The sequence below is a fragment of the Zootoca vivipara genome, chromosome 4, assembly GCF_965207765.1.
Source record: "Zootoca vivipara chromosome 4, rZooViv2.hap1.1, whole genome shotgun sequence".
In the NCBI taxonomy this organism is placed as follows: Eukaryota; Metazoa; Chordata; class Lepidosauria; order Squamata; family Lacertidae; genus Zootoca; species Zootoca vivipara.
Window position 1 is genome coordinate 58,051,663 of NC_142587.1, and position 19,281 is coordinate 58,070,943.

Below are 19,281 nucleotides of genomic sequence, written 5' to 3' on the forward strand. Positions count from 1 at the left end.
TTCTGTCAATCTTTAAAGCCGGCTACCTACTCTGCAAGAATCCTCCAATTTCATAACTACCACATATCCTATTATCTTGGTTTGAGCAAGGCTAGAGTTTCTTTGTGTATGCCTTCAGCTTTGGGGGCACCAGCCACCACTGGATCCACAAGATCCAAATTACAGCCAATATATATAATAAGAGATCTGCTGGTCCCTCTTCAGAATGCATTTGCAGCTCTACATTTCTCCCTTTTGAGCTATCATGTATACTTCATTTCATAAAATTCATACACCACTTGCACTTTAAAAATAACAACTTCAAAGCAGCTTACAAAAGATAAAACAGTAAAATAAAGAAAAAAAATACAACCCTACTTTAAAACAAACAAAAGTTTACATTTATCTCATGAAAAGTGGCTCTAGCAGCTGTTTCTGAGTACTCACCTGTCTTTCCCCCCCAGCTGTCTTTTCTTTGGTACGATGTGGTCTCTTGTTTTGATTTTACCTTAAGAATAAGGTTAGATAGGATTTATAATAAATAATAATAATTACCTACTGAAATACCTACGATATATTGGGTTGGATCCAGAGCCACCAGAAATTCTGGCAATGGTACTGTGAGCTGAACAGCACCATGAGCTGTTTTGCAAGATCTAGCAGAAGGCATTTTGTGCAAAATCAAACGACAGCTTATGCAATGACTTGTACAAACAGCAGCATATCTCTGAATTCTCCTCCCTGCTCAGGCATGGAGCTTGTGCAAAGTCATAAAAGAGACCTTGTGTTTTTGTGCAAACACAAAGTTTTTGAATTCAACACACTAAAGTGTAGTCAAATGAACATTCATCAGGATAGAAACTAACAATTTAACTGCTGGTACTAAACATATTCAGATGATGTGAACTTAATTTCTATGTTCATTCATTAGTCGGTCACTGATCCCCACCCTCCCGCTGCCCCAACAAAATTATTGCAGCCATCCATTCCACTGGGCACAAAAGAAGTACTGAAATATTATAATATGATATTCCAGCATCTAAAGCTAGCTGAATTTAAGCAAAAGGATTAATTTGACTGTTACAAATGACTTGTTTATACAAGTGATTATCTCTTCACTTTTTTCTTTCCTTTTTCAATCAAAAGGCCCATCAGAGCCAACAACCTCTGACGAGATCAGGGTTGGGGCCCACCTCTCCTTCACCACATGGGAGGGACACACAAAGAATAGTTGGACTGTTATTTCTAGAGAGTTAATCCCATAGACAAATACAGTCAGTTGTGAATAATCTAGGCTAGTCAGAAAGAAGTTCTGGCTAAAATAAACTGGGTTATCTTGTTTTTCCATGCATCAGATTTTAGTAGATCTTGGAATCCTAAAAGGTTCAAGAAGCCCAAAGTGGCAGAAGATGGAATTATTAAACACACACACATACAGTAGAAATGCAATGAACATTCAGTGCATGATGGGGCAGCAAGATCACACTTGAGTACCATCCCACTGCACTTTACATGCTATTTGCTATAAAATCTAAATGGTGAGTTTCATGACAGAGTATGGTGTCATAGGTAAAGTACTGGACTTAGAATGAAGAGATCTGGGTTCAAATTCCAACAACTCACCCATGAAGGAATCTGGTGTCCCTGGTCTAGGCACTCCCACTCAGTTTAACCTACTTTATAAGTTTATAGCCAACCCACAGGGAGACACCCTATTCTGCCAGAGCTCCTTGGGAAGAGAGACAAAAAGTAATTGATTCCTACATGCACATATATACCGTGTTTCTCCTAAAATAAGACACGTCTTATATTTATTTTTCTTTTAAAAAAATACATTGCGGCTTATTTTCAGGGGATGTCTTATTGTTACGTATGGTACGGGGCTTTCTTGCACCGCCCGCTGAGCCTGCTGCTGGGTCCCAGGGCTTCATGCGGCACGGCTGTGGCTGCTGCCGGCTCCTGCCGGCTCCTGCAGCATCGCGCGCCGCCCGCTGCTGGGTCCTGGGGCTTCACGCAGCGCAGCGCGGCTGAGGCTGCTGCCGGCTGCTGCCGGCTGCTGCCGGCTCCTGTGGCTTCGCGCGCCGCCCGTTGAGCCCGCTGCCTGGTCCTGGGGCTTCGTGCGGCGCGGCTGAGGCTGCTGCTGCTGGCTCCTGCGGCTTCGCGCGCCGCCCGCTGCCAGGTCCCTGGGCTTCACGCGGTGCGGCGCGGCGTGGCTGGGGCTGCTGCTGGCTCCTGCCGGGTGCTGCGGCTTCGTGCGCCGCCCGCTGAGCCCGCTGCCGGGTCCCTGGGGTTCACGCGGCGCGGCTGGGACTGCTGCCGGCTCCTGCCGAGTCCTGCGGCTTCGCGCGCCGCGCCGCACCGCGTGAAGCCCAGGGACCCAACAGCGGGCGGCGCGCGAAGCCGCAGGACCCGGCAGGAGCCGGCAGCAGCCCCAGCCGTGCCGTGCCGCGCCGCACCGCGTTGCACTGCGTGAAGCCCAGGGACCCGGCAGCGGGCGGCGCGCGAAGCCGCAGGACCCGGCAGGAGCCATCAGCCTCAGCCGTGCTGTGCGAAGCCCCAGGACCCGCTGCTGGGTCCCTGGGGTTCACGCAGTGCAGCGCGGCGCGGCTGGGGCTGCTGCCGGCTCCTGCCGGGTCCTGCGGCTTCACGCGCCGCCCGCTGCCGGGTCCTGGGGCCCGTTCAGCCGGAGCTCCGTGCGTCACTGTGCTGGGGCTCCCGCTGTGCTGGGGCTCAGCGCAGCGCGCGCTGCTGCGTTTGCCGGCTCGCTCTGGGTCGTCCCGCTGGCTCCCCCAACACGTCTTATTTTGGGGGGATGTCTTACATTTTTTGGCCTTCAAAAGATCGTGCCATGGCTTATTTTAGAGGCACGTCTTATTTTAGGAGAAACACGGTAGCAGATAAGGTGTCATCGCTACTGTTTGAAACTAGGGAAGTCCTACATGTCATGGAGGCAATAAGCATAGCTGTCAACCCCCGGATTTGAAGATAAGGAATCCTATGGGGCTGTCAGCTCCCGGATATGAAAGGAAGGGCGCTGAATAAGGGAATTTCCCGCAAAAAAGGGAAAGTTGACAGCACTGGCAATAAGCCAAATCTATGGAAACCAGGGTTATAACAGGTATGTCTGAAGGGAGGCGGGCACAATACACATGCATTGGCTTTTATCATTTTGAGCACAAGGTTCAAATGTCACAAAACAAAATAACGCAAGTTGGCTTGTACAAATCTATTTTGTTGCCTACTTGACACTGAGGGCATGTCTTCATCTTCCTTTCCTCCGCCAAAGGTTTGAATAAGCTCAGCAAAGTTTGCTCTTTGAGAGAGTAGGTCTTTGTAACTTCCCATTTCAGTAATTCTGCCATCTTCCATCATGACAACTATATCAGTCTGAGAGAGGACTGCAAGGTTGTGTGTCACTAAAATGCGAGTCTTGGGAGAAAGAAAACACAACCATGTTTATATTTTACACTGTTAAATAGGAGAAACACATTAAAAGTATTAATTCCAAAGACTGAAAAGAAGCATCATTACCTACCTTGTTTTTCAATAAGCCTGAGGGCCCGATCACCTTCTCAAAAAGATGCTTCCCAACATGGACATCTACTGCAGATAAGGGATCATCTAGTAAATAGAGGTCAGCACTGCTATAGACAGCTCTAGCTAGGCTGACTCTCTGCTTCTGGCCACCGCTTATATTCACTCCCTAGGAAAAAATAAGGCCAATACTATTCAAAACTTTTTTAAAAAACAATAATGTACTTTCTGCCCCGCCCCCAAATCCTTAATATAACACATTAATATTGATAATATTAAAAAAGAAATGCTCTTATCAGTAGAGTATAAAAACAAGATTATAGAGTAGTTAGAAAATGACCTGTGCTTTGGCCAAGTTTCACTCTTTTACCTGCTGGTGTGTTTAATATTGGGTGGAGAGCATGTGGCCCCCCACATGCTGTTGAACCACAACTTCCATTAGCCCAGCCAGCATGGCCAATGGCCAAGGAAGATGAGTTGTAGTCCAACAATATCTGGAAGGCCACAGATTCACCATATCTGATTAGTATTTACACTTCAGTCCCCAAGGATCTCTGTCAAAAGATGTGTTCTTGTAAACATATAGAACTCCTACAGCAGGCATGTCAAACCTGCGGCCCTCCAGATGTTTTGGACTACAATTCCCATCTTCCCCAACCACTGGTCCTGCTAGCTAGGGATCATGGGAGTTGTAGGCCAAAACATCCGGAGGGCCGCAGGTTTGACATGCCTGTCCTACAGGAAGACCTGTTAAATGTTAAATGTTAAATGTTAAATGTTAAATGTTAAATGTTAAATGTTAAATGTTAAATGTTAAATGTTAAATGTTAAATGTAAATGTTAAGTGACATTTCTTCATGCAATAACTGCACAGGGACATGTCTGTAAACGTGAACTTGAACATCTTGCTACTCTTTCCTGGTACATTTAAATTTAATACCTACCCTGAATAAACATTCCACGTACATGGGCATTTTCACTTACCCTTTCTCCAATTTCTGTTTGATCCCCAGCTGGTAATTGCTCCAAGTCTGGCAACAAAGCACATGCTTCCAAAACCTTTTCGTAGTAGAGCTTGTTCAGTTCCAGGCCAAAAAGAATATTTTCTCGTAAAGTGGTATTCTGAATCCAGGCTTGCTGGGACATATAAGCAACTGAACCCTGAAAGAAAGAAGAAAACACACTAAAGTGTGCAATGCTCTGAGAAGGGCTGAACTCCATGAATGAATATTCATCTTCCTGCAGACACTACAATTCTGGGTCTCTTCAGGCTACACTACTAGAATAAGCCTACAGTAGGACTGGCTCAAACCCTTATCAGTGTAGAGAAATAATGAATTCCTGAGAGTTCAAGAAGAGCCACAGGGTGTTTCTTTTCTTTTCTTTTATATATAAAAAAACCCTGTTAAAAGGTAATATGAAAAAAATGCAATTTTTCAAAGACTCAAACACACAGAAAAAATACACTTTCAAACAATAAACATTTTCAAAATGAAAATTAGTTTAAGCCAAAACAGTCTCATTTTACTTTTCTCTGGGCAATTCCTCCTGTTTTTTCCATTTCTCCCAGAACTGCAGAAAGGAGAGATGATTTTCCAGCTCCTACTTGACCCACAACTGCAACCAGGGAACCTTCTGGGATCTCCAGGTTCAATCTAGAAATATTTAAGTAAAGAAGCAGAATTTCTTTAATGGTTGTTCTGAAGAATAACACTCCTTACTCAACAGTAACCAATATCCTGCCCTCCTTGTACTTTTGGATCACCTGGGTTGCAAAGCTACATGCAGAGGGTCCTAGCGTTTCAACCACCACTGCATGCTGTCACAACAAGGGTTGTCTCTGCTCCAGGGCCTTCCACAGGCTTTACTCACATCATAGCTAGAATCCACCATCCATTCCTCTCAAATTACAATTACCATCCTCATCTAGTTAAAGTTTGTTTCATATGGCCCCTTTTATTAGCGCATGCGTGAAACATGGGGCATGGGGGGTATCCATGGAGAGCGGGTACCCACATCTTCAAATGCTTTTGGCACATTTACAGAGTGCACAAATTCATTTTGTAGCATTAAGTCTCTGGTGAACCTGGCAAATGTTCTACTGTTTACCGGTGGACCAGAGTTAATTTTTTAACATGTCACCCATACAGATTGTGGCAGTTCCTTTATTTTGTTGTGGATGCACACAGACACATGGCTATTATATATACACACACATAATTACTGTTGGTGGCGTGGGAAAACTTAAAGAGTGAGGGATCATGGCTGTATATCAATTATTAAAAGGACTATCACACAGATGATGGAGGAAATTTGTTGGGACTCAAATGAATACTGTAGGTTTGAATTACAAGAAAAAGAATTTCAAGTAAATATTTAAGAACCTCCTGACAGTATGAGCTGTTTGATAGTGGAGCAGACTGCCTCAAATGATGGTGAACTCTTCTCCTTCAACGGAGGTATTTAATCAGAGGTTAGATGAGAGATACTTTAGTAGTGAGTTGTCTGAATCAACTGGGGTTTGAATTAGATGACCTTATATAGGAACTGAGCTTTCACCTTGTTTAATAACCAGCAGACTCCAAGTTAAGGCACAGCTCTGGTGGCTGGATACCCTGTTAGTGCAACACATGATGATTTGCTTTAGGCAGAAGAGGATGCCAGGACCATTCTTATAGCTGTTGTCAGTTGTAGTGCATATGAAAAATGCAGAGCTGCCTGTACTAATGTTGCTTGCAAATCTGATCTTCCAACTATTTGCCCTTTTTGAGATTCCTTCTCTTCCCAATAAGGCTTTTCCCCTCAGTTCCCCCTCACTATAGGATGTATGATTTCTCCATTTCATTTGACCACTCAACCCAGTATCCAGGACATTGACCTTAGCACATGAATACAGATTTTTGCATTAGACTATAAATATAGTTTGTTTCTTACTTATTTAAGGTTGGAGCTCCAATCTTCTCCCAGCGGAATGAGGCGTTAACAAATCTAAATGCATGATCTTGAAGTTCAGAAACAAAACAACTGAAGTTAACAGACACAGACTCTTCAGCCCAAGTTCTCAAGCATTAGTCATATACTGGAAACATATGAAAAGCTTACCCCCACTGTAATCTGTGTGGATGTTTTGAGGGTTGAGGTCTTCAGAAGACAGAAAATCATCTAAACGACCTATAGAAACCTTTGTCTGCAAAAACAGGTACACACTTAGTCCATTTAGATTTTACAAAATGATTTTGAGGATGTTACTCTAATGATCCATGCAGAGATTTTTTGCTATTTCCAAAAGCAAAGTGACGCTGCACAGGTTACAGTTAACCTGAGGCTGAAAACAAATTGTATCTTTGCAAAAGTGTCCCATATGCTTTTCTTTAGCCATGTGGGGAGCTGGTTCTCTGTAGGCTCTAGTAAGCAAAGCAGAGCACACTCTACTTCCTTACAATAAGACAGCAATCCTATGGTGCCTTCTGGGTGGACTAGATGGGGCTGAGAGGAGTTCTAGCCCAAAGCACCTAGAGAACACCAGGCTAAGGAAGGCTGCATTAAGTATTCATCTGTTTTCGTGCTGATTTTGATTTAGTAATTCACTGCTGAAGGTAGCTTGCAGCATGGCTGGCAATGAAAGGTAAAGCATCATGATCACAGAAGATACCCCATTGCAACATCCTTTATAAATCACCTTAGGGCTCTCAAAGTGACTTACAACAGTTAAATGATAAATTAGAGCATTAAAACAAGGCAATAAAAAAAAATCAGAAACAGGTAGGAATCAAAACAGGTCAAAAAGTGGACAGAACCTTAGAAAGCCTTTACTGCTCAGATAAAAATCATCACTGAAGGGGGCCAACCTAACTTGGGTTGCCATAATTTGAAGAGCAGAAAAGAAGACACATATGCCAACTTCTGCTTTTAAGTGTGGATTGCAATGACGACTCTACCCATGAAAAAAAGGATGTGCCCTGGAAAAGGAGTCCATATGGCAACCCTATGAGTCAGGGTGTCACACTCGTTATCACTGGACTCTCTAGCCCTTGCCTAGTTTTCAGGAAATTGAGATCTTAAAGCCAAAATTATTCTAACAGTGGAAGTCATTTGTTTAAAATTCAAACCTACCCCAACTATTTATAAAGTATGTTTGTACAATGTTTAGAGCAAAAAGAGCAACAAGCAGGGGAGGGGGCATTCTTGGCCCTTCCTCTTGAGATTCAATTTTTAGGCAATCTATACCTCTGCCCCACCCTTGATGCTTATTTCCTCTGGCAACTGAACTGAGGGCAGATGCACTTGTATCGGGAGAATAGCAACAGGGAAGAAAGCGATGGATGCCATATCAGTTTGGCTTTCCACACTCAAACATCAAATTTTCTCTAAAATCTAGGGCCGTTACCTTCCTGCTCTATATGCAATTGTTAAGAGAAACAGCCCCAACTTTCAAGATGTGCTAAGAGATTCATCACACACACACCCAAGATAAACTTTGGAAAGGGAATAGTATGTGTTTTAAAGTATGCACATCACTTTAGCAAAGTCCTTTATAATTTTATCTAGCAGCATGAACCAATACATTTTAAATGTTAACTAAAAGATGAAAAACATGCACATTAATAAATGTTATTTAAGTACCACAAATATCCTTTCAAACATACGCTCAAACAGTATATTTACCTGAGCTATTCCAGAAATCACTGTAGGCAAATCGAACAAAGGCAGTCGTAAAATATTAAGCAAAGAGATAGAAGTAAACACTTTAGCAGCGGTTAAAACATTTTCTTCATCCAACAGAAAATAGACTCCAAATGTAGTCAAAGAGACCTTTAAGAGAAAGAAGTAATGGGGTTCCGCCCATAGGTTAAGAGCTCAATTTTCAGTAGTACTAACTGAACAGTGCTTTGGTTTATTGCTAATAAACAGCATGACTGACAAGAAACAACTTGTTCCTTGGCAGAAACCACTAGCAAAAACCAAGCTCTCTTAAGTGCCATTTCACTTAGTTTAGCTTACTTCCAACTGAAAGTTGAAAATCTTCATATTCATAGAGAAAGCAAGCGTATAAGTAATGCACACTTTGGACTATTTGCTATGCAAATAATATTGATTTGTCCTACAGCTAAAGCCAAAACAGCATTAAGCTGCAATGCTAAAATGGAACTTATACATTCAAAATGAACTGCAAAGTTATAGCAGCATAAATGCACTATACGTCTTACCTAACAACTAGCATTATATTCCAAACTAAGCTTAAACTACACCCATTGGGTTGGATCCTAAATTGTTCCTCCATTCATATAATTTCCCAGACTTTCCCTAAAATTTTATTTTGCTTCCACCATGTTTCCTTCAGCATCACCCCACTCAAACTCTTTACTTTCTTGTTACATCAAATTAAAATCTGAGCATGAAAACAAAACCCTACTTTGTAATCAGGAAATTTATTTTAAATAAATTGCTCCATTTGTTGCCCAATGAGAAAGATTGCTTCACACGCTGATGGTTTGTGAACCAGCATGTGATAAAACCTGGATATGTTCCACACATTCTTAATGGTAGCAAAATGGTTCTTAACAGCAGGGTTGTATTGTGCCTAACAAGATGTATGATATATAATTACCCAACTGTATAAATGAGTGCTATTTCATTAAAAACACACCAGGAAAGGGATACAAGTCAACGTCAACATGGAGAATGTTGTCAGGTAGCCAGAGGATTTCAAAACATCAATTTCACGTTCCCGAATGTCCACAATCTTTTTCTGATATGATGGCTCCCATGCGTATAGCTTGAGAATCTAAACAGACATGTACATTTTGAAACACTGGTACCAGTTTGCAATATTGTGAAATACAAATTTATGCTCAAACGTGTGTTATTACTGTATAGTAAATTTAAAGTGCAAACATGCAGCCTCTCCCTCATATCTATGTGAAAAGTAGGATCTACTATATGCAGAGGCAACTTTTCCATTCTATATTGGAGGACACCATCACAATTTGACTATTACCTCAAAGAGAGACCCTGCCCTAAGAGACACAAAGTGATCAGGTAGTCCATTCTTTTTCAGGCAGGGACATTCTACAGTACATCAGGCTTCCTGAACCCCGGCCCTCCAGATGTTTTGAGACTACAATTCCCATCATCCCTGACCACTGGTCCTGCTAGCTAGGGATCATGGGAGTTGTAGGCCGAAAACATCTGGAGGGCCGAGGTTGAGGGAGCCTGTTCTACATGTTAAATAGAAGAACCTCTGCTTGATGCAATTGGTTTTTTCTCTAGCACCATCAGTGTGCACGACACTTTATGGCATGCAAGAGGACAAATTGCTGCGCTGAGGAGCTTGCAATCCAAGATGTAACACAAGAGAAAAAGCAGAAGAAAGGAAGGAGAAGGGAGGTAAGCCTAAACAGGGCTAAACAAGTAATATGTGGCTGTTTCAGTTGCATGCACTTAGGCTTAGTTTTATCAATTAGGGCATTGAAATTTCCTGGTTGTGATGCAGCACACTGTATGGCAGAAGCTTGCCCAGTCCAAACTCTGAATGAGTGATATGAGAGTCACCTTGAAAGAAATATAGTGCACTCTTCCTGAAAACTTTCACTTTTTTGATAGTGAAAAAAGGGAATGAATCATAATAACAATAATTGTTCAGAAATGGGGAAGTGCGTAATCTATTATCAAGTTAGCTCAAAATAATCTACATGTGGTTATGAAATGAGACATATTTTGTCCTCCATAATTAGATTAAGCAAGTATACAGGTTCATTATCTGTCTTACCTTTATTCCATGCAAGATTTCACTTAGGAGTTTAATTTGTTGATCCTTACTCTTCATTTGACTTTTCTGAAAAACGATAAAGTTTATTAATAAAGGTTATAGAATTAAAGGTTCCTTTTTATACTGCATAACCCATATATGTTTAATATCCCACAACTGATACAGCCAATGAGAATGCAAATCAATAATGTTTCAGGCAGAATAACTGTAGTATTTACTTACATTGGTAGAGGACTGGACTTTTTTGTTTATTTTTTTTTAAAAAAAAATAAGCATTTTAAAGACAGAAGATTTGATAAATCTCATTTAGCACCTGATATATTGGATTGTATTAACTTGTGTGACAAACACCCTCACTTAAGATGGGTGCTGAGTAATGTGCTAGATGTGTTATTAGATAAATCTTTCCCTTTATTTCAACAGCAGAGGTCTTCAATTAAGTGTTTGTGGTAGGGTTTATGTTTAACAGCAGTAAGTTATTATAATTAGATGAAGGGGAACCCAGAGGATCTAAGTAAGGATAAGGCACCTTTGGAGCAAAACTAGAACTTTATGTGTTTGCACTCAAAGATAGCTTAGTTGCTACTTTTGAAAGGTGCTGCACTTTGTTTCACATAGACACTCCATACTGAGATATTTAAGATCCTTCTCAACTTCCCACTTCAAACCTGTCACTGGACAGATAAATCATTTCTAGGATGACTACTGTCTTATGCTACACATAGACCAACCCAACCTCTCTTAGAAACCCAACCTTTCCTCAGGTAGCTTCACACTTAGCTTCAACATGTAATGTGCCAGACCTGTTGCATTTGGGAGACCTCCTGCTCACTGTCAAGTGGCATCATGCCCTGAAGTCAATGCTGCTTTTGCGTGGGCATGAGGGGGCAACGGAGGGATCAGGGGCTGGGAAAGCCTCAGTGCTTCTACTTACTTACTTACTTACTTACTTACTTACTTACTTACTTACTTACTTACCTAACTCAGGATGCAAACCATTCAAATTAAAATGATCATCTCCCTATAATGCAACAACTTTCTACAGTACATCCAACTGAAATTCCTTACCTTTAGCTGCTTGACTTTGACAGCAAAAAAGGCATTGGCTGGTAACACCAAAAGCAGCACACTAACACCTGCTAGCACCGAGGGGCCCAGTTCTTGCCAAAGGAAGGTAATGGCCAGGAGGATCTGAAAGGGGGCTGACCATAAGAGGTGGAGGTTGACTGCCAGTTCCGTGAGTTGCTGGATATCTGCTGTCATCAAATTGACAGTTTCCCCAGTTGTATACTTCTTTCTTGAAGAGCTAGATAAATTTAAAGCCTGCAGCCAAGGAGAGACAGATGATATAATGAATATTCTGGAAACACATTTTGTAATAGTCCTACCATTGTGATACAAAACCATAAAAGACGGCCACTTTAAATTATCTGGATGGATTTATGGGAATGCTTTTAAAACTTAAGTATGCCTCCATCAATCTAGTCCAGCAGAACTTTGCATTCACTATTAATATGAATGAGGAAACTTATATACACATTGCACATTGGAACAATAATTTCTTGTTTCCACTAGCAGATCAGGGGTGACAAAACTTCTTTGACCCAGGGGCAGATCTTTATCTCCCCTCAACTCCCATGGGCCAGCTCTGACAGGTGGATGGGGCCATCCACTTCTCAATCACCTGACATCACAATGATGCCAGATGATTGACATAGGCATAGTCCCAACAACTTGTCAAAGTTGACCCATAGGAGTGAAGGGAGATAGCGACAAAGCAGAACTTAACTCCCCACACATCAGCTAATGTGTGGGAAGTTCAAGCTTACTTTCTACAAGGTATGGGTATGTCAGCCACTTCCTTTTGGGAAGTGGCCAGCACACCCTAACCAAGCAGGATGGAATTCCCCATGCATCAACAGATGGGTCGGCGCTCAGTTTTGTTTTCTGCAGGGATCAACTAGTGTGTGCAGCTGAACCAAACAGGACTGAATTGGTTAACATCACCTGATTGACAAGTGGACATGGTTTTAGAATAACAGCCTGGCAGGCCAAACTGGAAGCTCTGGCAGGTCAAGACTGCCCCATGTGCCAAAGATTCCCCACCTCTGATTTATATTATCCACTTTGCAAGAATCTACTGTACTTGATGTCAATATCTGAACTTTCTATAAATCAGTGGAACAGCTCAAAAAGCCTGCTCACCTTCCAGTCCTCATTGTCTCCTACCCACTCCCCAAAGCTGAAAATACCAGACTGAACACCTTTTAAAAATGTGTGAACTTTGGTTTTTAACCAGAGTATCTGCCACTCAGTTCTGAAAGAACTCATGGAGGAGACATAAGGAAAGGAAATTCCTCACCTTCTGTTCCCCAAGGCAGACCTAAGTGCCACCTTGGAAAGGTCTGTCCTGAGGACCCTGGAACCTGAAGGGAAGACCTCAAATGCAGGGCAGGGGGAATTGGGAAGGCAGCTTGAACAAGCTGGATTCACTTGTGCAGGCTGCCTCTTTTCCCTGATAACAGCCTACTACTACGGCCCCCTGCCCACATCCCAAGGATTGGGAGGAATGAAGTGTGGAAGGGGCAGTGGGCGTTTCCCTTCTGCAGGCATCACTGCCCCCATGGCCGCCCTCGATATGGACAGACAGGAGAGATTACCTTTTTGTATACAAGGCCAATGACTGCAGTTCGAATTTTCCCAACAGTAAGCAAGTTAAGGCGCTGGTAGGCCTGTTGGATTAGTGTCTGCATAACAACCACAAGCAGAAGAGCCACTGCATACCCATAGCCATTCCAGAGTGGAGCAGAGGAATGCTCATACAACAGAATCATTTCCCTGCATTGAAAAACAGCGAAGTTTATTTTATTTTATTCTTAAAGCAAATTATGACCCTATTCCTATTCATATAACACAGGGAATAAGCTTTCAACTTTTATTAGATCCACTTGATTGAAAAACCAGGAACACCTGGGTGAAACACTCTTGTTTCTAGAGTGTGGACATTGAACAAAGATGCCAAGTTTCACCCAGGTCCTGACAAGCTGGATGCCATGCCTGGGTGGGTTTCAGTGTGCCAGCCCATCCCCTGTGACTGAGAGCAGATGAAGGCAATGGGTAAGCTAGCTGAAGTGTGGCTACCATCCTCTCAGCCAATATCCTCTCAATCTGGGACACAATCCGTATGATCTGCAGCATCCCACCCTCAACACAGAACCCCTTCAAAGGCTGCGTCCTAAGTGTAGGAAATGCTATGTGCTCCAAGAATGCTTAGCATATACAGTGGATGACTGTGGCCTTTGCATATGGAGGCAGAGGGAACCATCATGTCGAAAGCATAGAAATATGACTCTCATTGCAACATGCTGGCAGCAGATTCCAGAAACTATTTGGCCTCTGATGCATTTGCACAGGCAGCCCAGTCTCCATATGTCACTGACAGGGGCAGGATCATTCCTAAACTGAGCAGCACTAATAGCAGAGTTAACTGTGATAAGGCGGCTGCTGTAGTAGCCTTGGAGTCTTAGCCTTAGCATAAAGCACTTCTGCTTTCACAAGACAAGGCACCTGATGTCACCAACCCTCCCTATCTACTGATCAGCTCTTGATGATTGAAGGATGCTCTGTAACTTTATAGAGAAAGATGCAGTAGGCGAGGGAAATAAGTGAGAGCCAGGTGCTCCACCTTGCATAAACAGAAGAACCTCATTGCTAGCACAAAGTAACCACTGGATACAGCCCACAGTAACCACCTGCAAGCTGCTAACAATTAACCCACAAACATTATCTGACAGACATATGCATGTGATGGCAGTGGTAGCCAAAGTGATAACATCAGGTTAATCTAATGTCTTAAACGCAGACTACATATCTCTGACTTCAACAAACTATGCAAATTCTGCCTGCATTTCATTCAAGCTGAAAATGTATCAACATGCAAGAAGCACAATTGGTAAATCATCTCCTTCAAGCCAAATAATACTTGATTTAAAAAAGCATATTATTTTAAAATCAACAAAGCGGTATCACAAATGTATGTAATTAAACAGCCAGAGGAGGTCAGATTTTACTGTCAATGGTCCAGATTTTCCAGGCCAATTACTCGGAAGAGTAATCCTCCTGCAAGCCAATAGCTGGTTTCCAGCTAATTAATTTTATATATAATTTATGTTCATTTATCTCTCATTTGTGAGATTTTTTGCAAGAAATTTCAACCATGCAACAGGAAGATATGGAAAAGCCCAAGGCACCTGGATCTGCCAGCTTGATATTAAGGCATATTTGCAAACTTACTTCATAATCTGTGGGCTCAGAAAAGCTAAAAAATCAGTTGCAACTTTCAGAATAGCCACCTTGATCAATAAAAATTTAAATGTTTGCCATAGTGGTGAAAGGAGAGATGGCTTTTGGGAAATTGGCTTTTTTGTCACATCTTCATAAGCAGGAGCCTGTGGATTAAACAGATATGAGATCTGAAAATATGGAAATGCTGTTTGCCTACAACAAAAGAAAACCCTTCTAAAACAAATAAATGTACAGTAACATTTAAAAAATGGCTCTGCATACATGTTTACTGTGAAGCAATTAGTATATCCAGTGGCAAGCATCAAGCTTCCAAAGGAACATCAATGTTCATTCCTAGCAACATGCTTAAATCAGTTGTTACCAGATTTCCAGTAGTTGCATAGAGCAACATACATAAACTCTAAGAGGCATCATCCTGCTTCAGATGGTCAGTTCTCACTGTGCATGAAGGGTATAAATTGTATGATTCACCTAAGGGATTACTCATCTAAGGCATTAAATCATGTATCTATTGATGAGATCAGGTGTTCATTCCAGGGAAACATCTTGAGCAAGCATCACACAGGTATTGCAATCTAAAGAGACAGACTGGGTGGAGAAAACAGGTAAAAGGAGAAGCAGCAACATATGCATGTGTCACACAGGAGTTCTTTAAGAGATGAAAAGTCATTCCAGTTCTTCAAGGCCAGGTTATAAATCTTGCCTCTGGAAGCCCATGGCTTCTTTCAGGGACATCTTTTTTATTGTCATCAGAATTACCTTTATGTCCTTGGATTTCTTAAATACTTCCTTTCTCCACTGTTTTTCAAACTCTGGACACACAATGTACGATGAAACACTTTCAGTGAGCTCAGACAGGTCTTCCCTTTCCAATGGTTTCTTATAGCCTAAAGTTATAAATCTGTTAAAAGACAAGTTAATCACAAAACAGTTCGAAGATAAATAACAACCAACAAGATAGTAAAACATAAAGGAATGAGAAGAGAATTGAGAAAGTGCTTATTTCTATAGTTAAAATCTAGTTCCCTGTTCTATCCAACATCTATAAAACACTGTCAAATCAACAAAGTGACCACAGGGAAAATGTTCCATGTGATTTGCTTCCATAATAATAAAAGGAAATAGTGTTGGTTACTCACTCCCCTCATCTGTTTTGTGAACAGTTATGAAACCTCCATGGCATGCTTTAGAAGTATGCAGGAAAATAGAAACAGGGGCCGAACTTGCTCACACAATCCAAAAAAGGTCAGAGGTTCTACATTATGGGTAATTAGAACTGCATTTTACATTTCAGCTTATGAAAATGAAGCCAAAGAAGTGATCAAATGTGAGGGAAGCACAGCACACAAGACAGAAGTTACTGTCTTATCATGGTTTTCTGTGAACCAGCAGTGTGCTGTTGTATGCAGCCCAATTGCTCCCCTTTTGCTACATTCCTGGCACAAGCAGAAGAAATAATACCATAATTCGTTGTTGGCTGATGAATCCTGGCTTGTTTGGGAGCAACTAACCAGGATCCCTGGTTGGTTTACCACAAGGAGCCAACCTAGATTGCAGCTCCATGATTGGTTTCTCCCACAGACGCCAAGGGAGAGGCAAAATGGGAGAGTTCAGGCTACATGTAGCAGCATGCTGTTCATTCACTGTTAACCACAATATTGTGACAAGAAAATATGACCATTCTGACAACAGCAGGGAGACAGGTGGCAACATGGCTCCAAAACAGAACCCATCAAGAAGAGCAGCCTGAGGGAAGTTCCTCAGGGGGAACATCCTTAAAGAATATGTCAAAGGTTCAATACTGTAGCCAATGTTACTGTGTGTCTCCCAACAGAGAAAATTGCCAGTATCAGGAAGAACAGGAAGTTTGAAAGAGGCAGAGCTGGGAAAAAGCAGCACTGCGGCCTATATAAAGAGGAAGTATCTTAAACAGGAGTGACAGCCTGCTGATCATGAAATCATTGTCTGGTCAGTTGGTGGCCATTCCAAATCTTGTACAATGGCCTGCAGTCCTATGTATACATATACACATATGAGACATAAGCACATGATGCAGCGATACAGAAAGTTGCAGCTTATATTAATATCTCATTTGCAGCCAGTATCATTTACATGCTTAGCCGTTCAATCTAGACTTTTTTTTTCAAAACAAGTCCATGATTTAAAAGATGTAAATTGTGCAAAACCATCACAGGTAATTAACATAATACTTCGTGATGACTGACTCACCTAGCAACATTAGATGTTTCAACTTCTCCAAGGGGAGTTCAAAAAGAACATTTAAAAATAATAATCTTAGTATGTTGACTTAGGGAAGTGAGTATGCAAGAAGTCTGTGCACAACAGCTCTCTGCCCACCTGTTGTTCCCTGCAACTTAGTTATTCAGAGGCATAAGGCCTCTGACAAAGGGTGATAAGTCAATGTGGGGCATGTTTCTCCGGTTTGTTATTACCAAAGCTGCAGACCTACATGGAAGTGTGTATTTGTTCTGGGGTGTGTGTGGCTTAAAACAAATAATTAAACCTTTAATCAATTATAAGACAAGGCTTTAAAAGCTTTCCTATCTTTCCAGTTTCTGGTTAAGCACAAGCACCTCTATTGTAAATTTAAAACAACATATAACTCTTGAGAGTCCCATGGACTGCAATAAGATCAAACCTATCCATTCTGAAGGAAATCAGCCCCGAGTGCTCACTGGAAGGACAGATCCTGAAGCTAAGGCTCCAATACTTTGGCCACTTTATGAGAAGAGAAAACTCCATGGAAAAGACCCCGATGTTGGGAAAGATTGAGGGCACAAGGAGAAGGGGATGACAGAGGACGAGATAGTTGGTCAGTGTTCTCGAAGCCACCAACATGAGTCTGACCAAACTGCAGGAGGCAGTGGAAGACAGGAGTGCCTGGCATGCTCTGGTCCATGGGGTCACGAAGTGTCGGACACAACTAAACGACTAAACAACAACAACATATAACTTTTGTACCTGCTATACCAGGAATATGTTATCTTGCTTAAAAAGGAAGCACTTTCTTCAGGACTGCATTTCTGTAAAAAAGCAAACAAGAAAAAACTAGGCTAAAGCCTTTTCACTGTGTCCAGCCTATGTACGGTATATATAAAAAGAATTCAGAAGAAGTGTACAACTTTGCTATCAGATTTATATGAAATAAGAATTACACATACTATTCTAATCTGCATATTATTATTATTTCTGTAGTGTCATCAAACTGTGGGGCACTTCACGGAATATACATTTCTAGATCTTTTATTTTTCGTATGCATGCCAAAAGACATACATACAGTATAGACATTCTTAAACAATAGAGACTGAAGGAACTATGACTGAATCAAGTATTGTAGTTCCAACCAAAGTCACAATGGCTGGTTCTGTAAAGAGGTTTAGGGCAGGCAAAATTTAAAAGGCTTAGGTGACATCTAGTCTGTTTACGACATATATATTTTCCCCCTAAGAAATGGGTGAAACTTGTTCCCAATTCTTCTTTTTTTCCCAAACTCTCTGCTTCTGTTTCTATTCGGAAACCTGCCTCCTTTGTGCATTCTTTCCTTAAATCTCAGCTTCTCAGAGCCCCATTACTTCAATCAGCAGAATTAGTAACAGTTTGGGATGTGTGTACAGATGTGTGTGATTTTGATCAGGACAGTGGAATGGGGCAAAAAGGTTAATTAAGCATCCCCAGCAGCAGCAGCAGCAGCAGCACCTCCACCCCAATTCAATTCCCACCCTTCCTCCTTTCAAGTGGCTTTCTAGATAGGAAATTTGATCACAACTAATCTGCTTCACTTCTATTTCAGCCCTGTGTGTCCAGAGTCAAAGTGACTAAGGGCATTCAGAGTGTGTTGTCCTTTCCACTCCGTACTCTCACCGCCCAGATAGCAAACATGAGAGAACAGGTTACAGGTAGGTAGCCGTGTTGGTCTGACATAGTCGAAACAAAATAAAAAAATTCCTTCCAGCAGCACCTTAAAGACCAACTATTTTTTTTATTTTGGTATGAGCTTTCGTGTGCATGCACACTTCTTCAGATACTTCTTCTGAAGAAGTGTGCATGCACACGAAAGCTCATACCAAAATAAAAAACTTAGTTGGTCTTTAAGGTGCTGCTGGAAGGAATGAGAGAACAGGATCTTCCAGATCTGAGGGTGCATGCAACTTCCAGGTAGTTGTGAGACCACTTCCAAAATAAGAAGTTAGATGTTGATAAACTCCTCTGGGTCTTCATGCCTACAAGCTGTCAGCAGTAAAGAACAACTTTCAGAATGCAAAGGGCTAACCGGATCAAGCTAGGAAGCTGCTTGAGACCTTGATTCATACAGATGTAAGCTTCTGCCTCCAGGCCCAGCCAGTGCAGAGAGGAGCCACTCATTTGCTCCGGCTGCCTTTGACCCCACTTTATGCTTTGCCCAGACGCAGCCTATATCCTAACCTGCCCCCTTGAGCCTCTTAGCATTTTAACCAGAGCACCCTAGAGGTCCCTCCCAGCACCTATCTGAACACAGAGCATACTCAGCTTAACTAGCGCTCCTCAGCATGTGATGGGATGCACAGTAGGAACCAATCCTCCTTCGCACACCATCCCAAGTGTATGGAGCTGGAGGACACACAGGATGTCTTTCTAGAGAAAAACCATATCCACCTTTTTAATTTATTTTGGGGGTCTCTTAGGATTTCCCAGC

The 19,281-nt window shown here is 42.0% G+C and overlaps 1 protein-coding gene across 3 annotated transcripts in view; it reads right to left on the reverse strand.

Moving 5' to 3' along the window:
• LOC118084808 (ATP-binding cassette sub-family C member 1) overlaps nt 1-19,281 on the reverse strand; it is a 29,601-nt gene that overhangs the window by 9,757 nt on the left and 563 nt on the right. For all 3 annotated transcript variants that reach the window (XR_009557484.2, XM_088667986.1, XM_060273640.2), the window contains exons 2-16: nt 17,570-17,631; nt 15,347-15,488; nt 14,576-14,730; nt 12,943-13,120; nt 11,351-11,605; nt 10,283-10,348; nt 9,161-9,298; nt 8,179-8,325; nt 6,616-6,700; nt 6,448-6,514; nt 5,042-5,168; nt 4,498-4,674; nt 3,515-3,682; nt 3,222-3,408; nt 427-487 (exon numbers count right to left, since the gene is read on the reverse strand). Coding sequence is in view for 2 of the 3 variants with exons in the window: in XM_088667986.1 (XP_088524112.1) it covers nt 427-487; nt 3,222-3,408; nt 3,515-3,682; nt 4,498-4,674; nt 5,042-5,168; nt 6,448-6,514; nt 6,616-6,700; nt 8,179-8,325; nt 9,161-9,298; nt 10,283-10,348; nt 11,351-11,605; nt 12,943-13,120; nt 14,576-14,730; nt 15,347-15,488; nt 17,570-17,631 (2,015 nt within the window). In the remaining variant the exon portion in view is untranslated. The remainder of the gene's footprint in view (nt 1-426; nt 488-3,221; nt 3,409-3,514; nt 3,683-4,497; nt 4,675-5,041; nt 5,169-6,447; nt 6,515-6,615; nt 6,701-8,178; nt 8,326-9,160; nt 9,299-10,282; nt 10,349-11,350; nt 11,606-12,942; nt 13,121-14,575; nt 14,731-15,346; nt 15,489-17,569; nt 17,632-19,281) is intronic.